Source organism: Pelodiscus sinensis, chromosome 16 (genome assembly GCF_052426305.1).
Source record: "Pelodiscus sinensis isolate ZL-2025 chromosome 16, ASM5242630v1, whole genome shotgun sequence".
Taxonomy (NCBI): Eukaryota; Metazoa; Chordata; order Testudines; family Trionychidae; genus Pelodiscus; species Pelodiscus sinensis.
Window position 1 is genome coordinate 3062637 of NC_143067.1, and position 24674 is coordinate 3087310.

Below are 24674 nucleotides of genomic sequence, written 5' to 3' on the forward strand. Positions count from 1 at the left end.
TGTGTGTGTGTGTGTGTGTTCTTCCCCTGTGTGTGTGCGTTCTTCCTGGGTGGATGTGTGTAGGTGTGGGTGTGTTCTTCCTGTGTGTGTGTGTGTGTGTGTGTGTGTGTGTGTGTGTTCTTCCTGTGTGTGGGTGTGGGTGTGTGTTCTTCCTGTGTGTAGGTGTGGGTGTGTTCTTCCCGTGTGTGTGTGTGTGTGTGTGTGTGTGTTCTTCCTGTGTGTGGGTGTGGGTGTGTGTTCTTCCTGTGTGTAGGTGTGGGTGTGTTCTTCCCGTGTGTGTGTGTGTGTGTGTGTGTGTGTGTGTGTGTGTGTGTGTTCTTCATGGGTGGGTCATTCTTCGGGCAGGGGGCTGGACTCACTGGCCTGCAGAGGTCTCTGCCCGCCCTAGGAGCCTGTGAGTGGTTGTGCCACCTCTCCCAGGGTGACCCCGAAAACCTTACCCACACAAAGGCCAATCCAAGCTTCGCTGCATTTCTTTTTATCACTGGCTCAGTCAATGAGAGGTTCATCTGATGCCAGTTCTGATTGGCTGCTGTTGGGCTCGCTTGAATATGGGTAATTTTACCAGGTGTCCTGGTCATTCCGCATAGGGAGGGAATGGTCCATCTGGAAGGAGCGGAGAGGGAGAATGGCTAGAGGAGAGATCCAGGGGAGATCAGTGCCACTCTCGCCATATCCTTCTCCAATATCATACATCTCCTCCAGAACAGCCCCTGGCTCAGGGGTCTACGTCCTGCCCCTCTAGTACATCCGGTCTGAGAAACTGCCTGTCGTTCATCTCCGTGAGACATTCCTCTTGGCAAACCACAGCTGGCTCCCATGTTCTGAGGTGCAGAAAGGGCAGCTCCTGCCCTTAGATGGCTGTAGGGATTACGCCCCACCGGGCCCCATGTTGTGGTGACAGGAGACAGGACATGCGCATCAGTGCTCTGCCGGAGGAAAGCATCTGGGTGAGCAGGATAACGGCTCATGAGTTGGATTAGCAGGCCTGCCGCGTACACAACTACACCTGAAGTTTGTTCATGAAAGTCCCCACACGGAAGAAATGTCGACTCTAAACATATTCTGCACCCAGGCTTAGCTCTGTTTTTTTAGCTTCCCCAGTGTCTTCAGTGCTCACAGTTAGAAGGAAAGAGGGGGTGCCAGTCAATGCTCCCTCTAATCGTTTCCATCCATGTGCGGAATAATTATATGTGCACAGAGAGAGGTGTGTGCATGTGCACCACCAACAGAAACAGAAAGCCTCGCTCTGCTAATCCGCTGGGTGGCATTTGAATTTTTCCTGAGTGGCCGCACAAGTGCCCAGCATCAGGGAATAGGGTTGCCAGTTAGGGGCAGTTGCTGAATGTTTTGAACTTTCCCTGCAAGCAGCGGAAAGGGATCCTTGTGCTCCTTCCCTTGAGGCTTTCAGGCCAGAGTTTGAAAGCGAAGGGCCTACACTGCAGCTATAAAACCTGTATGGAAAACAGCTGCTGGTCTATGTCACCGCTCCCTGTTCTGTGCCCACGAATACCGGTTTGCTGTGCCTAGTGCCTGTTTCTGAGAATGTGGCCTGCAGGGCAGAATGCTGAGCCTTCAGGACGGCTGTGCACGAGCGTATCCCTCCCTTCCTTCTGCCGCTCTCCTGCAGCTCCTTTCCGCTCTCGCACGCCCTGCTACAGTCTGAGGATCCAAAGGCGGGGGGGGGGGGGGTTCTGTTGCGGCTGTTGCAACAACACAGCGCTTGCTGAAAGTTCTCGCGTGCATTGCGGTCTCTACACAGCACGCCCTGGCGTTTAACGATTCAGCCCATGCAGGAGGAGAAACAAGGGACAGGATGCTGGCTGCCTGTGGTAACCTCCAGCAGCCAGACCGGTTTTTCCTGGTTATCAGTCAACTCTTGGAGCTCTTCTACTGTTTGCTTGGGGAACCACACACGCTCCCCTCCCCCCCTCCCGTCTCTGTGCCACACACAATCTGTGTCCAGGCCATACGCACACACACAAAGCCTCTCTCTCTCTCCCACCTGGGAATTGCATTTTGTTTAAAGGGGTCTAGAAAAAAAGGTGGGGCACACGGAATTTCAGACAGGGAGCCTTGTTTCATTGCTTTCACGTTAAGTCGGGAGCGGGGGAGGGGGAAGTGCAGGTTCACATGCCCCTCCCCTGCGATTTCTGCCCGGGTGCTGTGTGGCCACAAAAAGAGGAAGAAGCACAGGTGTTCTGGTGAAAAAGCAGATCGCTTTTTCAATGCGCTTTTGTGTGTGGCCGCTCTCTTTCGGAAGATCTCTTCCAGAAACGTTCTTCCAAAAGAAGCCTAGACAGAGCCAGGGTATTGAAAGGCAGCTAACCCCTCCAGGCTGCTGCTGGCCACCGACATGACCCAGATGCTTCCAGCTACCACACAGACAGGAAGGGATTAAGCCTTCAGGGCTGTTTGTGCCTCAGGACGCAGGGAACCTGACTGCAAAGGCTGAGGGTGCTAGGCCCTCACGCTGGGGCCTGCTGCTCAGCACACACACCCTTGGTTGGAAATCACGTCTCCCCTGACACTCCAGAACTTAGCTGAGGGGTGGAGAGGCGGCCCTGTGCCAGCCCCATGTGGGGCCTTGGTGCATATAGGGCGTGGCTCCTTCCGGACAGCACCCCAGGCTAGAGGGTCTTGGCTTTCCTGGGACACCAGCAGCGTTCCCTTGATTTTTTCCATCTATGTGCAGAATAAATGTTGTTATGTCTACTGCAGCATGTGTGGATGTGCACCACCAGTAGACACACACGCTGCCAGCTGATGCCAGCTGTGGTTGCCCTGCTAATCAGCCAGGCGGCATTTGGACCTCTCTTGGGTGGCTGCGCAAGCGCTCAGTTTAGAGGGAACACTGCACACCAACCTAGCCAAAGGCAGTGGGGGAAGGAAGGAGGCAGCTTTGTGTTATTTCTTTACATCATGCTAATGAAAACGGCCGTGCTCATCCCCTTGCAGACCAACGGCCTTTGTTTATCCATGGAGCACGGTAGCCCAGAGCAAGCGCAGGCTGCACACAGCAAGTTTCCACCCCCAGAGCGCCACGTGTGTGTTACAATGCGCGTTTCAGCAGGGCTTCGATATGGGACTGTCCCTTTAAAAAAGGGGGTGTCACCCCACCCTACTCATCCCTGCCAGTTCCCCTGCTCTGCAAACAGCGGGGAGCCTCCCCTGTCCGTCTCTGGCCTCACAGGGCTCTGTGCCGAGGCTGGCTGGGGAGGAAAGGCGGCTGATGGATAGTGCTGGAAACTGGGACGCCCGGTCGCCTACATTCAGTGGAGACAGAACACGTTATGGCGGATGGGGGAGATTCTTTCTGAAATGTTACCCGGAGTGTCTGCACCTTGAGTGCACAGGTGACCCACTTGTGCGTGTGAGAGAGGGAGAGAGAAGTTCGGAGTTTATGGGGACTGCAGTCTGTTCAGTGGGATCCAGTGGGGCACATCACATTTCAGACAGGCAGCCTTGTTTCATTGCTTTCATCCTTATAACAAAGGTCTTTTAGAAAATTCAGTGGAGCTCCGAAGAGTAACATCTGGAGCCTAGCTTGAATCACCGGTGAGTTAGAAACGACTATGCAATTCCTGCTTTAAATGAAACGCTTGTCTCAGCCTTAGCCATGCAGTTGCTATTGCCCGGCCATGAGACTTTTTTTTTTTCATTCCTGCTACGTTTTTTTACTTTGAAATCCTCCACTGACTTGACCGCACCTGTGGTATGTGCTAATACCGGTGAGATTAGCAAGGGAGTTAATCTCCTTACATTCTGGACCTGCCATATTGCCCAGTAGTCCCGGCCATTTCTGTCTGCCTCTGTCTGAAACGTCACCATCTCTCTCCGGAGTGTGTTGAGATCATTTGTATTATTTCTCATTTACATCGTGCTAACGAAAACAGCTGCGCTCATCCTCGGGCAGACCAGCGGCCTTTGTTTACCCACAGAGCACGGTAGCCCAGAGCAAGCGCAGGCAGCACATGGCAAGTTTCCACGCCCAGCTCGCCATGCGTGTGTTACAATGTGCACTTCACCTGCGGAACTCACCGCTACAAGACGTCATTGATGATGCCAGGATCAGTTCCTGACAATGGGTATTTCCAATGGGTGCGGCTGAATTGGTACTGAGTACAGCTTAACTGCAAGTGTTGCCATAAACAATCTGCGTTAACCCCATTCCAGAAATGATGGGAACAAATATACCAATCCTGGTCCTGCTTTAGGTGCTAATATTTGTGGTCATTTCTAAACCAGCCTAGATTTGAACCAGCAGCTCTAGACAGTCTGCATCTTATCACCAATCTTACGCCATTAGGTTCCATTTTGAGTATTGAACTGGATGTTGCATAAAACTGTATTGCCATAGACACTTAGGGTTACGTCTACACAGCAGCATTGTTTTGGAATAACTGATGTTATTCTGGAATAACAGAGTGCGTGTTTACACTACAAGCCTTTATTTTGAAATAATGTCATGCTGGAGGGACTTCTTACACTGACTCCTGTAACCCTCATTTCATGAGGGCTACATTTAGACTGGCATGATTTTCCGCAAATGCTTTTAACGGAAAAGTTTTTCCGTCACAAGCATTTGCGGAAAAGAGCATCTAGATTGGCACGGATGCTTTTCCCCAAAAGCACTTTTTGCAGAAAATTGTCCGTGCCAATCTAGACGCGGTTTTGCGCAAGAAAGCCCCGATCGCCATTTTTGCCATTGGGACTTTTTTGAGCAAAACAATACCGCGTTGTCTACACTGGCCCTTTTACGCAAAAGCATTTGCACAAGAGGGCTTCTGCCCGAATGGGAGCAGCATAGTATTTCCGCAAGAACACTGACAATCTTACATGAGATCATCAGTGTTCTTGCGGAAATTCAAGCGGCCAGTGTAAACAGCTGGCAAGTTTTTCCGCAAAAGCAGGTGCTTTTGCGGAAAAACTTGCCAGTCTAGATGCAGCCAAGGAGTACAGGAAGGCGAAGGAAGAGTGGTTCTCCTTCAACTTCCTGCTGTGTAGGCAGCGTCAAAAGCCACATTAAGCTATTTCGACTTCAGCTACGCAATTGATGTATCTGAAGTTCCGTAGCTTAATACAACTGTTAGCCCTGCTGTGTAGACATACCTTTTAGATGCAGTGGTTATGGGAACCACATATTGTGGGTTCTTTGGAGGACAGGGTCATAATTCAAAATGATCTGGACACACTGGAGAAATGGTCTGAGGTAACTAGGGTGAAGTTCAACAAGCACAAATGCAAAGTGCTCCATTCAGCGAGGAACAATCAGTTTCACGCAAACAAAATGGGACAAAATGGGAAGTAACAGTCTAGGAAGGAGTACTGCCGAAAGAGATCTAGGGGTCAGAGTGGACCATACATTAGCTATGAGTCAACAGTGTGGCACAGTTGCAAAAATAAATAAATAAACATTAATAGGAGTGTTGTGAGCAGGACACGAGATGTCATTCTTTCGCTCTACTCTGCGCTGATTAGGCCTCAGTTGGAGGATTGTATCCAGTTCTGGGCACCACATTTCAGGAAAGATGTGGACAAATTGGAGAAGGTCCAGTGAAGAGCAACAAAAATGATCAAAGGTCTAGAAAACATGACCTATGAGGGAAGACTGAAAGAACTGCGTTTGTTTAGTCTGGAAAAAAGAAGACCGAGAGGGGACATGATAGCAGCTTTTAAGTACCTAAAAGGGTGTTACAAGGTGTTACAAAATTTCTCCTTTACCTCTGAGGAAAGGACAATAAGCAATGAGCTTAAATTGCAGCAAGGGAGGTTTAGGTTGGACATTAGGAAAAACTTCCTGCCAGGGTGGTGAAACAGAGGAATAAATTGCCTACAGAGGTTGTAGAATCTCCATCATGGAAGATATTTAAAATCAGGTGAGATAGACTTCTGTCAGGGATGATCTAGACAGTGCTTTGTCCTGCCATGAGGGCAGGGGACTGGACTTGATGACCTCTCAAGGTCCCTTCCAGTTCTTGTGTTCTATGATTCTATATAACCACCTAGATAGATGGACAGAGAGATACATCGATATACTTAAGTAAGTGGAAAAGTGAAATACAGAGATAGCCACATCATCACATTTTTGCCACCATACCCATTTCTATTCATAGATCCATTGAAGAACAATTATGCTTTAAAGGTTTATAAGTCATTACTAGAGCACTAGGTTGCAACGGATTTTTCATGTGCCACCTGGTTTGCTTTGTGGGGACAATTTTTTTAAAAAAAGCTGATGAACAGATATATATATGGGGCATAGTTAAGGCAAAAGTTCACTTACATTTTTGCTATTTTCTTGAATAAACTACACAACCATAGCTTGGAAGAAAACTGTCCAGTTGACCTCAAGCTTTCTAAAGGAAAACTCTCCGACAATCTTGTCTATGGTACACTGGCCTGGCCCCAGATATGCCATTATACCCAGAGCCCTGCAAATCTGCAGATATTCACTTCATATCCACAGGTAACTGCATCCACAGCTGGTCTTGCTTTAGGTGGGCGGCTCATTTTTGCACATAAAGATGCAGATGCGGATACAAATGTTGTGTCTAGAACCATGCAAATTTCCAGATATCTGTTTTATATCTGCTGGTATCCGCAGCTGCGGATGTGGATGTGGATATCTGCGGCTCATTTTTGCGGCTGCAGATACAAATGTATCCGCAGAGGGCTCTAATTACATCACTAGGGAGTCGTTAGGATAACTGCTCAATACCCTTTCATAGACAAGGAATCTCTGAATGTAAATATTGCAACATTTTGTTAGTAATTTAAGCAAGTTAATATTCTCTTGGGGTAGCCTTGATGTACGATTCTTCCTCCTTTTGTTTCTTTCCATTGATTTGCAAGTGGTGGAGACGGGGCTTCTGCATGTACCGTGCACAGATGAACTCACACTCATTTCAAAGGTGCATGCACTTGACCCTGCCATTCTCCTTCCTTTCAGACTTGCTCTTCTCACCCCTTCCTGAAGTCTGGATGTCCTGCTACCAATTCACAGTGGCAACAACTCAAAGCCCCATTTTCATCCCTTTAGCCTTTCTCCAGCGGTGATCCCACTCCCCTTCCTTTCTACAGACCCACAACCTAGGTACCATCCTCGTCTTCTCTCTCTTCCTCTTCCGCATTACGTTGCCGCTGTTGCTGAATCTTTCCAATTATTCCTCTACATCTCCGGCTTCGGCCCATTCTCAGGGCTAAGCCCCTAGCGCAAGTCTGATCACTTCTCACCTTGATTCTGGTAATGCCCTCCTTTTCAACTTCCCTGCTTTTTGCCTGCCCACTGCTATGGCCATTTCCATCTTCTTTGTGCATCCTTTGTTCTCCCGGTACCCACTGAGATAAAGAGGAAAACCTAGGGGCAGAGAGCTAGGACAACCCAGATGACTTCAACCCCCAGGGAGGAGAAGTTGCTCCTATGTGTCTCCGGAACACATTGGCTGTGTCTACACTGTTGCGATCTTGCGCAAAAGCAACCGCTTTTGTGCCACAACTTGCTGCCTGTCTACACTGGCCGTGAGTTCTTGCACAAGAACACTGACGTTCTAATGTGTGAAATCAGGGCTTCTTGCGCAAGAACTATGATGCTCCTGCTCAGGAATAAGCCCTCTTGCGCAACTGTTCTTGCTCAAGAGGCCAGTGTAGACAGGCAACATGAATTTCTTGTGCAAGAAAGCCCGATGGTTAAAATGGCCATCGGAGCTTTCTTGCGCAAGAGAGCGTCTACACTGGCACGGATGCTCTTGCACAAAAGCACACCTCTTGTGCAAAGGCACATGCCAGTGTAGATGCTCTCTTCTGGAAGAGTTCTTGCGCAAGATCGCGCCAATGTAGACACAGCCATTAAGTTTAGTAAAGAAGAGAGATGAGAATTATAGAAAACCTTGGAGGAGCAGATTTGTATCCAAATGGAATCTTTCTAAACATTGGCCATGATGTGTCAGTGGCCTTCTAATGCAGCCCTTCAACAATTCACAAGTCCTTTGGAAATTGCACCGTGATTCCCTTCCCAGCCACCTGTACTTTTTATCGGGGAGCAGGTAAAGGCCAGCCAGACAGGCCCAGGCTCGGTTGGGAGGCTGATGCTTAGTTGTTACCAATGGGAGCAATCGACTAGAAAAGACACAGTGAGCAGACAGATCTACGGCTTCAGCCCAACTATCTGCCAGTCAGTTCCGCACAGGAGCTGCCTGGTGTTTTCTTTAAAGGCCGTGACAGATGGCGTTCTCCATCCAAGTGCAATTACAGACCTCTGGGACACAGCATGCCTTCCTCATAATTCTTGCTGTTGCCTCTGGGATGATGAAGTGCTGGATCTTCTCCAATATAGGTGCCACAATCTAGTTTTAGCTGTGTCATGGTGCCGATTTCCAAACACTGGCCAAGTATTCTGTGGACGATTTTGCATGTATGTCTCAACACGGCTACCCCTCTGAGACATTTTTACCATGCAAGGCTCTGCATTTTGTCGTATAACTTGGAAATCCATCAACTTCACAAAGAAACTCTCACAGATACTAACAGACATCGTCTTCAATGCCTAAGCAACGTCTTGAGGGCAGGGACCCCACTGAATAATCTGTAAAGTGCAAGACATATTCATAGTGATGTACAAATCATAAACAAAAAAGAAACAGCGAAGACAGAATGTTTTTTCTCAAACCTGGAATTCCCATTTTCTTGAATCTAAGTAAGACAATTATCATTATTAAATAAAATGTTTCTACTTAATTCCACATGTATTCTGTAGGGGGGAAATGGCTGAGAGAGGATCTACTATATAGTTGAGAGAGTTTGTCTGTCTGTCTGTTCAAGAATTCCTCCTAAACGGTAAGAGCTGGGAACACCAAATTTGGCATAGAGCTTCCTCTTAACATACCTTAAAGCAAGGTCAGGGTTTGCTTGTGCCAGGATGATGGGATGTGCTTGGAATGGGATTGTGTCTCATAAAACCATTCAGAAAAGAGAAAGAATTGCCAGGTAGGTGAAAGGGGCTGGCTGGAAGCATGACCCTCCTGTCTGGGACTCCACCACTACCCCCAGGCACTCTTTAGGAGATCGGGGGGGGGGGGGGGGGGAGCTGAAACTCCTCCCCTCTCTCCCGCCCTCATTTATATGGAGACATTGCTGACTGTTCCCTTTTGTCAGGGAGTGAGGGGAAAGTGCACAGTTTGCTCCATTCTTCACTCTGGCTGGGGAGCCCAGAGGGCAGACAAACCTGGATCTGCCCCAGCCAGGGCACATAAGAATATAGGAACGGCCGTACTGGGTCAGACCAAAGGTCCATCTAGCCCAGTAGCTTGTCTGCCGACAGTGGCCAGCACCAGTGCCCCAGAGAGGGTGGACTGAAGACAATGATCAAGTGATCTCCCTCCTGCCATCCATCTCCAGCCTCTGACAAACAGAGGCCAGGGACACCATTCCTACCCATCCTGGCTAATAGCCTTTTATGGACCTAACGTCCATGAATTTATCTAGCTCTTTTTAAACTCTGTTCTAGTCCTAGCCTTCACAGTCTCCTCTGGCAAAGAGTTCCACAGGTTGACTGCACTGTGTGAAGAAGAACTTTCTTTTATTAGTTTTAAACCTGCTACCCATTAATTTCATTTGGTGTCCTCTAGTGCACCCCTCCCCAGGCTGTGCCTGCTGGAACTACCGCAGCCATTGAGAGGTGCTTCTCCCCTGGCCCCAAGCTGCTGCAGTGGAAGAGGACTGAGGTAGTCCTGAACCCCGCATCCCCAGCCTAGAGCAACGAATGAAATGCAGCATGTACATTTTCAAAACAAAAAATAATTGAGCTAAGGACCCAAGCAATGCCAGGTACATCTTCTAGTCATATATATTACTGCAGGCAGGGACGATCTAGACAGTATTTAGTCCTGCCATGAGGGCAGGGGACTGGACTCGATGACCTCTCGAGGTCTCTTCCAGTCCTAGTATTCTATGATTCTATGATATTGTGCATAAGCCTGGAAGCTATAAACATATTTTCATCAGAAATTATTTTTAGATCATTGTTTTGCGGTTTACATAGTTATCTATGTAGACCTTTCTCCCTGTTGTTTCTTGCATGGCTCTAAAAGAAGAAATTAATCCATGCAGGTGTTTCTAGAAGAATCTATTAAATATGCATAAGTAGGATGAAAGGCAAGCAGTACGTTGTAACTAGAGCATGAGACAGGGCGGCCGAATACCTGGGTGCTCATCTGATGTATAACGTCTTGTGGCGTGTCCTTAAGCCAACATTTTCAAAAGGGCCGATAATGTGCTCAGTATTTTCCTGTTCCTACCTTAATAGACCTAGTCCTTGTTTTTCAAAGATAATGAGCACCCACAATGCCAAATTAAGATAATGACTGGTGTGGGTGCTCAGCATTTCAAAAAACGTTCAGATTATTATCAACATTTTAAGTTTGACTGCTGCGGCAATCACTTAGAACAACTGCACATACTTTCAAATGCTAGTGGCTATTCAATAGGCTAGAATATTTTGTCTTCCTTCCTTCCTGCCCTAAAAACATTGTTGTGCAGTTAAATAAGGTATCAAGTAGTGCACAAAGACAGCCTATGGAACCTTATGACCTTTTCATCACTATCTCAGATTTACAGACAATCACTTGTTGCAACTTAAATTAGACTGCAAGCATGTTAGAGGAAGGGATGTCTATGTATGTGCTGAACACCCAGAACAAGGAAGCTTGACTCTTGTCATCTTTACCCACCCTTCTAACAGGACATGTATATTATCTGTAGAGCTGCTTTCCTTTCACCTCTAAACCAGGTTGATATTTTTAAAATCCGCATGCTGTTCTTTAATTGTGGGACTGTGGCTTTTGGGGCATCCAGCTTGCTGTCTTACTTGAAAGTCATGGATCATTTACATTTTTCGGATTACATTCTCCCTTCCAGCTGATTTTGGCTCATGATGCTATTGTGGCTTTGTACAGTTTTCTTTTAATAATTATTGTCAAAAACACCTCCTCCCCCCTTAATGTCCTACAGCTGCGAACATTTCCATAGATGTTTAAAAAAACCCATCGATGTGATCTGTAAAATGTATAAAAAAGAAATTGCACCAAGCCTACCCCACCAGGAGCGGGTGGCTTTGTGGCAGAGAGAACTACACAAGCAGCCAAGGATGGCTGACAGGACGGGCATGACCTGGCATTGACAGTGGGTAGAGAACTAGATCAGTGGGTTTCAAACTAGGAGTCACCAGTTCCGGGTGGCGGAATATCAGGTGCTGGGTCTCACTGCTGCAGGGGGATCCCTGGGGGTGCTAAGGAAGCCACCTGCCTGTCCCCGCACCGCAGTCAGGCTGCGCCCCACAAATGGGGCAGCCGGCCCGGCTCCTCGGTGTGGGGGGAGCAGCAGACGGGTCTGCACCTTGGCACTAGCCCCGCAGCCCATTGGCTGGGAACCTGCTGCTGGCTGCTTCTGGGGGCAGCCTGCCTCAGCCCCCCCCTGCACCGCTGCCCGGGAGCCACCCAAGACCAGCCAGTCCTGCCCCCAAAGCAGGAGCCCCGCCCACACCCCACTGCCCTCCCCTCCCCGCAGGGTGCACGCCCTGGCACCGCCCAGCCCAGCCCAGCTGCTGCCTCTGATAGCCAGCCCTTCCCAGCATGCCTTGCGAGGAACTCCCTCCGGGGACTACACCTCCCAGGAAGCTTAGCGGGGAGGCCTGCCGCCCCCAGCATGCCTTGCGAGGCCTAAGGCCGGCCGCGGCCGTCTCCTCGCCCCGCCGGGAGGCGGACTACAAGTCCCGGCAGGCCTTGCGGGCATGTGGCGTCGGCTTCCGGGGGCCGGGCCGCGCCGCGTCCGTGGGTGCCGTTGGGTGGTGTGGGGCGAGGCGGCGGCGAGCGAGGCGGGCCTGGCCTGGCGGTGCCGCGGCGGCGGCGGGGGGCTCGGGCCGGGAGCGCTCAGCGCCGCCATGCTCAACATGTGGAAAGTGCGGGAGCTGGTGGACAAGGCGTGAGTATTATGGGGTGTCGGGGGCCGCGTGCCCCCCCCCCGGGCCTCCCCGACCCCCTCCCGGCCCGTCAACATGGCCGCTGCCCCGCCCCCTGCTGAGCTGGCGGCCCCCGCGCCGTGACCGTCCCCTCAGAGCCCCCCCGTGTGTCCCTGCTGCCCCCCCCAATGTCCTGCCATGGCTGGTGCCCCCTCACAACCCCCCCCCCCCCAATGTCCCCCCCCCCCCACCCCCCCCCCCCCTGCCATGGCTGCCTGTCCATGGCTGCCCCCTCACAACCCCCCCCCCCCCCCCCCCCCGTGTCCTGCCCCCCCCAACCCCCCCCCCCGATGTCCCCTCCCATGCTGCTGCCTCTTTGGCAGCCTCAATTTCCCCACCCCCGTTTAGCTGATCTGTCTCCCTCCTTATCATTTGCCCCCTTCTGATGGTTCCTGTCTCTCTCTTCTAGATGATCTGTCCTCCATAGTCATGGCTAGCTGCTGTTCTTTTTTCCCTCCCTATTTCCCTCCCTAGTTTAGTGTCTTTGCAGCTGTCCCTCTAAAATCCAGCCCTGCTTATTTGACCCCTGTCTCCAGTCCTCTCTCTCTCTCTCTCTCTCTCTCTCTCTCTCTCTCTCGACACTTAAAAAATCACCTGTATTGGAAAAAATCCCCAGAAAACTTTTCTCGAGTTTTGTAATGCTCCCAAAGCCACGTACTGCACAGTCTCTGGGCAAGAGGTGGAGTGGGTGGGGAAAAGAAAAGAAATCCAGGAAGTAAAACACATTTTTTTTTTTTTAGGACCTTAAAAAAATCCAGATAGCTTAGGACACACACTGTAACATTAAGTTGATCTCAATTATGTCGAGGTATAGCCATTGGAGTAGTTAAATTGCTTTTGCATGTCTATGCTCCTTGTGTTGTGTCCTCACGAGGAGTGCTTGCAGTGATTTAACTCTCCGGATGGGGCATGGTGAGGTGGCTAGTCAAAGGCAGCAACAGTTGATGTGTGCAGTGCAGTGCCTTCACTGATGCTGTGTCTACCTAAATATGTTGGCCCAAGTGCTATGTCTCCTGTGGAGACAGAATTATTAAGTTGATGTGTGAGTGAGTTACTTTGGTGGGAGACACATTTTAGTGTAGGATGTAGGACTCAGCAATTTGCATAGTTACATGCTACAGGTGAAAAACTCTGTCATTAGCCTGGCTGCGTTGATTACAGTTATCATAACCATCACCTCTGTGACATTTTGAAAAATATAACCCGTCCTGAGTTATCACTTAGTGTGTTTCTCTGCCCTTCCTTATTTGTAGTGGTGAAGAGACTGAGATTTTTACTCAAAATGTGTCTGCCTCAGAGAATGCAGTTTTTATTTAAAGATAACTCCATACATGAGCTATCAACTTCAGTACAGTAGTAGTTGGATGAAAATTCTATAGCCTATGCTATACAGGAGGTTAGAAACTACATGATCTGATTGTCTCTTCTGGCTTTAGAATCTCATGTTTTTGAGAAACAGATTCTTAAATTTTGAGTAATCTTCAGTTACTCTAATTTGTTTGAATAGTTTTGAACTGGCCTGTTTTAGGAACTGCCAGCTGAAGTGGCTTCTTACTGACACTGATGAAGTATTCATTTTATTTTCTGGTGTTACCCAATTCAGTACCCAACTGAAACAAAAGACAGGGCTATGCAGCGCTTTGCAGTCCTGTCTTTTGTTTCAGCTAGACCAGACTAATATGGCTGAATCTCTATTACTTCAGTACCCAACTGAGACTTTTCTAGGACAGGAAATGAAGTTGATGCTTAAAAACCACAAGGAATAAGACTTTCTGAAGAAGTTATCTTTTCTCTGCTGAGTCTCCTTTTTATGACAAAAATTGACTCTTACCATAGATGAGATCTAGTTTTAATAGATATAAAACATAGTATGTCAGGTTTTATCAGTCTTCAGTTTCTAGCATTCCTGTGCTGACCTCAAATTCCAGGACTTAAAAGGAAGTTGTCAGGGAGTTCAGACACAAATTAAGTTTTGTTTTTTTTGAATAGGTTTTGTTATAAACAAATATACATGCACATGCACACCTATTTTACTTTACTGAACATTAATATAGACTTTCATTACATTTAAAAACTGAAATTTGCATTTAATTTTCATTATTTTAAATTCCAACAATGAAACTTTTTCAACTTTAGTGAAACGAAATAGTTTCAATTATTTTAAGATACTTATCTCCTTTGGGTAATTAGATCACTAAACTGAAAAGTCACTTGCAAAAGTTGTTAACTTGAAAGCATTAGCACTCAAAAGTGATCAGGGTTCCATTATGCTATACAGGCCTAGAATAAATAAACCTTATTAATAACTGTCTTATAGTGTTTTACAACCATAGCACTTCTCCAAGTACTATATTTACAAAGAAGAATAGTCGTTGCCCTCTAGATGGGAAAGGAAGCTGAGAAATTCAGGGAAAGAGCTGGTAGTAATAGACTGCATGTCTCCTTCATATCTAGTGCCATTTCCACTTGCTTTGACAAGTATACTTGGTTCTCCACGCTATTAAAAATCAGTCATTCAAAAAATCCTCTTTCTACAGTGGTTGAATTTTAACGAGTAATACTTTGTACTTTTGAAGCGGGAGAATGATATTTAAATAAGGAAGCGTCTCGAAATTTGCAAGTAACTTGAAAGCACACTTCTGAAAACTTCAGTTTGAAGGGGTTTGCTTAATTTTAACTCCCAGACCTTAGTTCCATGTAAAGCTGATTTTTGGCCTATTTACTGCTGTAACTTACTCATCTATTATAAATCTATGGTATGAATTTGTGTTGGAAATATCTTGATAAAAAAACCTTACACTCAGTCATTTATTTCTGTTCTTTAGATCCACACTATGATGACGTGTGTCCTAAACTTTGGCTTTGATTGGCTTACAACTCTTTGATCATTCATATTGGATGTCAGATTAGAGGCTTTTGTATGTACTAGATGGATTCCAGAGAATTTATGATCTGAAAATAGACTGGGCATGACAAGTGATGACAGAATAATTCTTCAGTTAACTAAAAGTGCAAATAAAGATCCAAAGTTTAGTTTTAAGGTATTTACTTTGTATGCTTCCCTTGGTTTAGCTAGAAACTGAGCTGCCTAGTCATAATGCCAGTTTCATTTTCTGATTCACCTGTCCTGTCCTGGCTGTGCAGTAGTGCTTAGATGTCCCAAACGGGTCAGCTGCCCACTGTACTAGGCCCTGTTCATACATATACAGTATATATAAAAAAACTTGGTCCCTTCCTCAAAGAGCATCCATTCCAAGGCATTGATCCTGCAGTTTGTTAATGTTGGTAGATCCGTGTGCTCCCACACAACCCCAGTCTTCTGACTCCAGTTTGGTGCAGGGTCTCCTGCATAAGAAGTTGCAGGTTCAGACCATAATGGTAGTTGCAAACCAAAGACCACAAGTAAATATTTAAATCTTTCTCTTGATTACTTCAGTTTCATTAAGTCATTTTCTATTTTACCTGACACATTGTAAGATTTTTCTGGTTAATATTTTTATTTTTGGTCTTCCCTGATAATATCCCTTGAAGTTTTGGGAAGACACTATTCCAATTTTCACCCTGTGATCTCAGTATTTTTAACTATTAATATAATCTTTTAATGTCATCACACTTTCTCATGTTAAGCTGTACATGAACAATAATTTCATGCCATGTCTTTACTGGCCCTTTTAAAATAGTTTGGGGCCTAAACAAGATGGATAATGTAATTCTGTTAGAGAGGATTTTGTATCTTTAATATCCCTCCTGCCTCTAAATAGCATCTCTTGCACTGTTCAGAAGTGATTTAAAACATAGGAATGGTGCTAATAAATACCACAGTTTGAACAAGTATTTCTGAGATGTGTGGTATTAGTGTGAGGAATCATGTCTGAATAGCTTATTACTGCCTGCAGACCTCTGCCTTGAATTTTCTCATCTTTCTGGAATAAATTGCTATTTTTTTAATTATTGTTAACTTGTAAGTAAATTAACATTGGAGAAGATGAAACCTTTGATTCTGTAAACTTGTGTCATTTAAAAAAAACATTAATTTCAAAGTAGGCTTTATTTGAAACAAAACTCTTTTACTGCAGTCATACTGGACTGAGCTGTCATCTTGTTCACTGTCCTGACACTTAGTAAGGATGTTGAGAGGCAGGCAATTGACTAATGTAGTCGATACAAATTGTATCGACTGCATGATTAGTTGATAAGGGAAGGGCTCTGTCCTGGCTTGTGCTGGTCCAGGAGCTATTCCCACTGCAGTTCTGCAATGTAAATGTAGTAGGAGCCAGGTACGCAGGCAGCCCAAGTCTTACTACATTTGAACTGCAGAGCTGCAGCGAGGGTAGGTCCCAGACCGGCGCAAACCAGGACAGAGCTGGGAGTGCTTCAGCTCTTCATCTTAAATGCTCCGGCAGCAGCCCGTGTCCTTGGTGGCCTGGGCTGACTGTGGGTTGCAGAGCAGCCTCTGCCTGCGGTGAACCTGAGCCCACCATGGCAGAGGCTGCTTTGCGGCAGCCTCCCCTGCCCCCTTGCTGCAGCGTGGGGTGGGGGAGGGGAGGTGATAGGGAAACTGGCTTTCAAGCTGGCTTCCCCCAGTACGAGCTCCTGTTCTTCCACCCTCTTCCTTGTTGCCTCTGATACAGAGGCTCGGGGGTGAGGGGGAAGCGGGTAGTCGACTACTCGCTTACATCCCTACACCAAAGGGTTGAATCTGGTCTGTGTTTAAATGCCAGATCACTCTTCTATCTTCTCAAGAAGAATCTAGGGTATTACTTGATATGATCTTGTTGATTCAGGTAACACCCTCCCCTCTGAGTCATTGCTAAACTGGTGCTCTGGCAGAATGTTAGAGTGCTGTGTCGTCAGAATCTTAGGCTAAGGTCTACTTTAGTAGTGCTTTGCTAGTATAGTTGTGCTGTTATACTGTGTGATCCTAGTGTGGAGGCAGTTGATACCAACAAAACTGCTTTTGTTGGTCTAGTTTAAGCCCAGCCCCTACAAGCAAAATCACCTATTCTAGCATACAAGGCACAATTTTGTTGGTATAACTCTGTGTACAGTAGGAGGGTTTGCCAGCATAGCAAAGTCAGTCAGGTCACACTCATCACACCCATGCTACTGCTATGTGGACAAAAACTTGTCCTAAGAATGTAAAAAGTCATTTAAAAATAACAGTGTAACCACTAAGAATCCTAGCAGTTACATGCTTTGCGGGCTCTGCAGTATAACACTTAAATAAGCCTTATACAGCAGAGCCTGCAGCGAAGCTGCCTGCTGGGGAGCCAGCGTGTAAACTGCAGCAGGGAGTTGAGTGAGCCCGCCATGGACAGGGATTGCTCCAGCTGGGAGGGGCAGCCCCCTGCCTGTAGTGAGCTCCACAGGGCTGGCACAGCCTCCTTCCCCAGAGCAGGCAGGAAGCTGCTCCAGCCCCTACCAGTTAACTCTTTACACCCCTAGTTTGTAGTGGGGACCTGGCCTTAGTTTCTAGGATGGTGCACATATTTTAGGCCTTGACTGTCAGCAAGTCTTCACTATGGGAACTTAGAGTATTTTGCAATTATTGTCTATCATGCAAGTTCCTTTTTCTAGTTTGGTTGCACAAAGCACCATGCATAATGCTTTGTATTCTATAAAAGATTATTCCAAAGAAGCTTAAGTAAAAGTTTAAAACAAGGGATAGTATACTAATGGGTTTTTTTTGCACTAACACAAAAACTAGAGGTCACCAAATGAAATTACCAGGCATCAAGCTTAAAATAAACAAAAGGAAGTATTTCTTCACACAGCCTACAGTCAACCTGTGGAATTCTTTGCCAGAAAATGTTGTGAAGGACAAGATAACAGGGTTCAAAAAAGAACTAATGGAGTTCATGGAGGACAGGTCCATCAATGGCTATTAACCAGGGTTGGCAGAGATGGTGTCCCTAGTGTTTATACCGGAAGCTAGGAATGGTCGACAGGGGATGGATCATTTGATAATTTGTTCATCCCCTCTTGGGCACCTGGCATTGGCACTGGGCTAGATGGACCCAGTATGGCCATTCTTAAGTTGCCGTTGTACTTTTCAAAGGAATGGAAACGTTAGCTCTATCATCCTTGCCAGATTCAAATGTGGGTAATGGTGCATATGTTCTGTTGCCTGAATTTCTCTTCTGCTTTCAGTTGGATGTACTAGTCTTATTTACTGTCCTGAATGGTCTGTTTTCTTATTGTTTCTATGCACTGTTCTAACGTGTTCTTCCCCTGAAGTGACTGCATTTAAAGTAGAGTAGACTTGATTCCTATGCATTTGTGCTTATATAGCAGGGGAAGAGAACCTGGGGCTAAACCCCTGGCTTGCTTGGATCTAGCCCCTGAGGCTTGGGACTCCCTCCCCCAGCATCAGCGAACTCATGCTGGCACTCCAGGTCTCTTCTTCCATCTCCCCCCCCCCCCCCCCCCCCAATCCACCCGTGGAGCTGGAGCACACAGTCTACTAGCCTGGGCTCCCCTAGGCTCTGGTGCATGAGGGGAATGCGGGGAATGTCTTTCTCCTTCTCAGTTGGGCCATGTCCGTGAAGGTTTGTGTTTTGAGGGCCCTTTTGCTTCTCACTTTTGTGCGGCCCCTGACTGATTTTTCTGTGTTCTCCCTTCTGTGTCAGCGGCCTGTGACCCCAAAAAAGTTCCCCACCCCTGTTAGATAGTTATAAAGTTTCCAAAACAATTTGGGATCCTGGGAGGGGGTCGGGAATGAAAGCTGATGCATAAATGTAGCTTATAGTTCACATTCAAGTAAAGCCCTACATCATTACTCCACTGTGTGATTTAAAACCTCACTTAACTGCTTTCAACAATTTTTCCTTATGCCTGTAATTGTTGAGCTTGCTTACAGGCAGTTTTCTTTTTGGTTTATGGATTTGTCCACCCAGAGTATTCAGCCATTCCATGACTAAGTGTCGCTCATTGGTTTAGTAATAGCAGGTATTACGGTAAATGATCTGTCACATGAGAGAGATCCAGTTGAAGGGTGAATAACTGTCTAGTACTTATCTACAGTGGTCTGACCTTCCTGTACATTTCCCTCTAGTTCCAGGGTCATTTCATTCTACCTTATATTTAAGATTTATTGTGTTCTGCATAAACAAGATCTCTGAATCAAGGAGCATTTTGATTGCTGTATGTAGTGTAGTTAACCCTCACTGCGTGAGTTATCCTCCCATTGCTGTTTTTTGAAACCTTCCTGTGATAAGTGCTAGAACAGTGAGCATTTTATATCATTATTACAAGCAAGGTGATTGTTACTGTCTCCATCCTTGTAAGGACTTTTCTTCTCTGCTCTATTAGTCCTTCTGAGAGAGAGAGAGAAGGAATGTGGTGTTGGGATTGAGAAGAAAGATCATCATGAAGCTGTTTGATGCATACAAGCATTGTCTGTAACTGCGTCTGCCAAGCACAGTTGTCACAAGCAGCATCTTTCTCAAAGCCCTTGTTTCTTGTAGGGCTGAATAAACAGCTTAGTAACAAACAGAGCAGTTACATCTTAATTTCAGCTAGGGATGTAAAAGGCATTTAAAAAGGGAACTGTGTAACTGCTAACATTTTTAAAAGTTACACGCCTAGCGGGCTCTGCAGCTAATCTTTATACTGCAGGCTCTGCTTCCGGGGAGGGGGAGACTTTGCTGCCACTGTGGGCCCAGGGGGAGACTTTGCTGCAGCCGGCTTCCCAGGAGCTAGCTGGCAGCTGCTGGCAGCCCTGCTCTCAGGAAGCCACAGTATGTACCCTGGACTGTGTCTGGTAGCAAAGTTATTCCCTAATTACCCGTTACAGGGTTTCTTATACCTTGCATTTGAGGCATCTGTCTGTCATATGGGGTTTCGGACTTGGATGCATCTCAGTTGGAATCCAGTATTGCAATTTCTGTGGTTTTAAGATCTCAAAATGCCTAGCCCTCAATATTAATGAAATCCTATGGTTCATGTAGAAAAATGAAGGTAGCTTTAATTGCCTACTATTCATAAAAAGGTTAGGGTGGCTTGAACAAATTGCTTTCCAAAATGTGCCACTTTGTTCCTTAACTTACTGTCTTGTGAACGTTAATAGGCATTGTACTATTAATGATTTGTAACATCTTGTTCTAAGACCTGCCCTACGTTATTGCATTTAATGGGTAACGTCATTCTGTGGTGTTGGATCATTCCCCTGGCTGAACATTCTACTTGGGCACACAATTTTAAATTTAAAAAAAGCAGTTGATAGGAAAGTCTTTGGGAAGTTTGTGTCAGATCTCATCCACTCAAGCTTTATTCCTGTTATGGCTTGACCTTAGAGCTCCTTACTTTTTATTTATTTGTATTTCTGTATTGTCTAGGAGCCTAGTTAGGGGGCAGGACCAATTTGATTGAAACTCTTACCGTTCTATGGAGTATAAAAATGCAATACTTAGAACCAAGATAAGCATATATGTACTGTAGGCTAATCTTACTGCCAGATCAGGCTCTCTGTACCTATCTGAGCATCTGCAGAGCGCTCTTCAGTCATTAACTAACTTTGACATCTCTCAAGTAGGTAAGCTCTGCTTCCGTTTTATAGCCAAGGGAAGTCAGGCAGAGGTGAAGTGCTTTGCTACAGTGTGACAGCAGCAGAACCAGGATTAAAACTCCAATGTCCTTGACTCCCAATGCTATGATGTTGCCTCCAGATCATACAGCTTACCCGGGTGCATTATCAAATAGTGCAGTGGTTTTCAAACTTTTTTCTTGTGACCCAGTTGAAGAAAACTGATGCCCACGACCCAAGGTAACGTGACTAGATTGTGGGCTCTGGGATGGGCTGAGGCTGAGAGCTTTGCGGTGTGTGTAGGAGGAGGCTCCAGCTTTAGTGGGGGTTCAGTGCTGGGGTAGGAGGGGCTTACCTTGAGTGGCTCCTGGTCAGCATTGTAACAGGGGTGCTAAGGCAGCTTCCTGCTTGTCCTGGCATTGCAGGCCATGCTGTGCCCCAGAAGCAGCTAGCAGTAGGTTCTAGGCAATGACAGTGCGTAGCTAGTGCGCAGGGCAGGAGCAGTGCGTGGAGCCTTGTGCGAGTCTCTCCTCCCCCCCCCCCACCTCTGCCCCCACCTAGGAGCCTGGCCTGCTGCTGGCCGCTTTTGGGGTGCAGCACAGTTTGGAGTGCCAGGACAGTCCTGAAGCCTGTTCTAGCACCCCTCCTCCCCATCACAAGATCCAGTGTCTGACATTGCGCAACCGAGTACTGAGTCACGGTCCGTAGTTTGAAAACCCCTGAAATAGTGTGGTGTATACGTGCTTCCTTCCCAAAGTAACTAATTTCTGTCCATTGTATAAAACCAACTTTTCCAATCGGGATTGCCCCTTTCAAGGTATATCAATACATAAGCCTTGCAGTTGTTACTAAATCATTTGATTTCAAAGGAAAGAATTCTGTGTTCATTCTGTGTATGCACCCTGTAATATCAGCTTCACCTAAACTCTGTGTAGCATCTGCTGTTCGCTTTTTCATTTGTGAAGGTATAGACAGTCACGCTGTTTCAGTGGAAACCTTCAAGTGCGAGCCATTGGTGGCTGGCTTTCTCCTCTCCTTGGGTGAAGAATGAGCACATTTAGAGGTTGAGCTGGCTAATGGCCATTTTCTCTTCCTCATTTTCTAGAACCAACTTCATGATGAGGCAAATGCAGAGAATGATGAATCCCTTTGAATTCCTCCTGACTGAAATAATATTTCTGTGTTATAAAATTTGCTTTATGACAATGTTAGGAAAGAAAAGAAAGATCCTCTTAGCCTGCGGGGTGAGTAGATTATATACACCCTGATAGCTGACTGTGATACTGGACTTAGAGATGGCTACATGTCAGAACCCACTAATAAACAAGAGATTTCCTTGGCTGTGGGTTGGTACTTGCTCACTCCCCCCCCCCCCCAAATCAGGCAGCTGAGCCAGCTTTAAAAATAAGAATAAAAAACTTGCTTTTCAGTCCCACCTTTAAGTGAAAGGAATATTCGAATGACTGAAAGAGTATTGATAGAGGAGGCTCAGTAGTAAATTATTGGTGACAAAACATGATAGTGTTTTCCCTATCAATATGCATTTCTCTTTTCACATGTCACTTTAAAATGCAGCCTTTGTATGCTTGAGATTTAGATCTGTTTACTTTAGTTTTGCATGTTCTCCCATTTCAAAGTGGTTTACAAAATAGAAAAACAAAACAAAAAATTGACTAAGTCTTAATACCTCCACTGTATAAAGTGTAAAAGTAACAATTTGAAAATAGAAATGTTTCAAAAGAGAGCTTAAACTTTTTTTTCTGAGCAACTGTATTAAAAGCATCTGGTAAATGACATCTCTTTAAAATAATAACAACAACAACCCCTGCTCCTGAAACCTCAGAGCTTGTTGAACGAAGTAATATAAAATTCAGATACCAGTAATGAAGACACAAATGGCAAAACTGGAGCATGCAGACCATCATTTTCCCACTAGTACACGTACATAACTGTCACAAAAAAGGGGAGAATAAAACCTGCCCTTTGACTGTGGGGCTGTTAGAGAAACCAGTTGTATATTACAGGCTCTTGAACTCAAACTACTTCAAGTAGTGCTCTGTGGGAGTTCTACTTCAAGTGCACATGCGCCTCTTGAGGATGCATGTTATATGCGGGAGTCCCAGGAGCCAGCTGAAGTCACTCAGTTAGGGGACACTGCAAGAAATGGGATGGCCAATCCCCAAAGCTGATGGTTATTCCAATATTTATATTCACCAAACCAGCACAAAATAGCTCCTGTATTATTTTATTGGTCCATCAGAAATCAAAACTATGCAGTTCTCTTAAAGTATCCAGCCTAAAGCTTCCACCTCAGGCACTCCTATCAAATAAAGTTCTACCCAGCCCAAAGGATTGGGCACAGTGCCTCCCAGGTCAGCACATATTTCATACTATCCCAAACACATACTTATAGCCAATTCTTAATTAGACTAAAATGCATTAAAAGGAAAAGTGTTGGTTAAAAGATCAATCTACGTACAGACATGAGTTTGATTCTTGAGGTTCAGTTACATAATGAAGATGGTGATCTTGTAGTTGCAAACAGATTTTAGAATTTAGTCCATGGTTATAATCCAAAATCCATATCCAGAGTGACTTCAGCTAATGACTGGGACCTCAATACTTTTGGCTTAGTTTTCCCTTGATTGAAACCTCAAGCAGATCTGACACCCTAAGTCAATGTCCACTAAAGGGGTAGCAGGGTATCTTGAAATGTCATTCTTTATAGCTTGCAGCTTTCTCCATGAGCATCCAGGGAGATATGAGATGAACAAGGAATCTTGTCCAAAGGAATTTTGTATCCTTACTGTAGCCTCTTGGCATGGGAGAACACAGTAGGCTTTTGATCGGTCTCCCAAACATCACAGCAATTGGCAAAAGCTAATTTAGCCATTAAACCATTGGTCACCAACCAGTAGATTGGGATCTGCCAGTAGATCTTGGAGCCTCTTCACAGATGATCCTGACTGGTTTGGCCAAGAAGCTATCAAGCGCTGGCACTTCAGTTGCCCCCTCCACCCAGTGTCATGCTGCTCCTTCCCTCTGCCTTGTAGCTGCCCCTGGGAGCCTCCTGCTTGCTGTGCAGGGTGTGGGAGGAAGAAGAGGCAGGATGCTGGTGTCAGGGTGTCCCTCCTCCCCCCTTCGGTACCTATCTCCACACAGAGAGAAGGGGATGGAGGGAACTTGGCAATGCAAATCTGTCACTCTCACACACTATGTCTGTCATTCTTACAAACCGCACACTGCCCTTCACTCTCATCTCCTGACCCAACCATATGTGGGGGTGGTTGTTACTACTTTTACCGCTTGCAAAGTGGGTTAGTGTTGGTTTTTGACTATTCTCTCCCTGAACCACCACCTACATCCAACCTCCTGCCCCTGACGTGAATCCCCCTGCACTCAAACTCCTGAAACCCCTCTTGGACCCCAATCCCTCACCTTCAGCTAAGCCCTGAGCCCCTTCCACACTCCAGGCTCAAGACCAGTGAAAGTGCGTGAGGCTGGGGGAGGAAGGAGGATGGAGTGAGCAGGGGAGGCCTCAGAGAAGGGGTGGGAAGGAAGCGGGGTGAGGGTATTTGAGTTTGAGGTAGATCTTACATTGCCCTTACATTGAAAAAGTGATCTTGTGGTTAAAAAGATTGGAGATCACGGCATTAAACAGTTCATGTGTAGTTTACCACAACCTTCAGAGACACACGAGCAATAATGCTACTTCAGTCAAATTTCATCATCAGTGTTAATGTTTCCTTCTGGTCTCGATTCAGAGTTGTAGTAACAGACAGGGATTGCTTGTTCGCATCATAAGACCTTAGCAAACACTTAACATTCTCTGATAACAATGAAAACTTGCATTGTTAAAGTTCTACTCTATTCTAATGTAACAGCCCACTTATCATGCCTTCCTGATTAGGTCGACCCAGGGTCAGTCACCTGTGAGTTGGTTAACCCTTTCTGGCCATGACCCACAGTTTAATCAGATGACTAATATTTCAGTAAGGTAACATCACAAGGGGTAGCACCCAGAACAACACTACTAGAACAAGAAAGAAATGGTTCACCTGAGCAGTAACCTGTAGTTCTTCAAGATGTGTCCACTGCTTGCTCTGCTCCAAGGGAGCATAGGGCGCATGTGTGGGC

At 46.3% G+C, this 24674-nt stretch overlaps 1 protein-coding gene across 1 annotated transcript in view; it reads left to right on the forward strand.

Moving 5' to 3' along the window:
- The first annotated feature begins 11779 nt into the window (after positions 1–11779).
- The window catches only part of CLINT1 (clathrin interactor 1), a 73767-nt gene continuing 60872 nt past the window's right edge, over positions 11780–24674 (forward strand). The window contains exon 1 of the mRNA XM_075900630.2: positions 11780–11976. Coding sequence (XP_075756745.2) covers positions 11786–11976 — 191 coding nt within the window. The 5' untranslated portion in view covers positions 11780–11785. The remainder of the gene's footprint in view (positions 11977–24674) is intronic.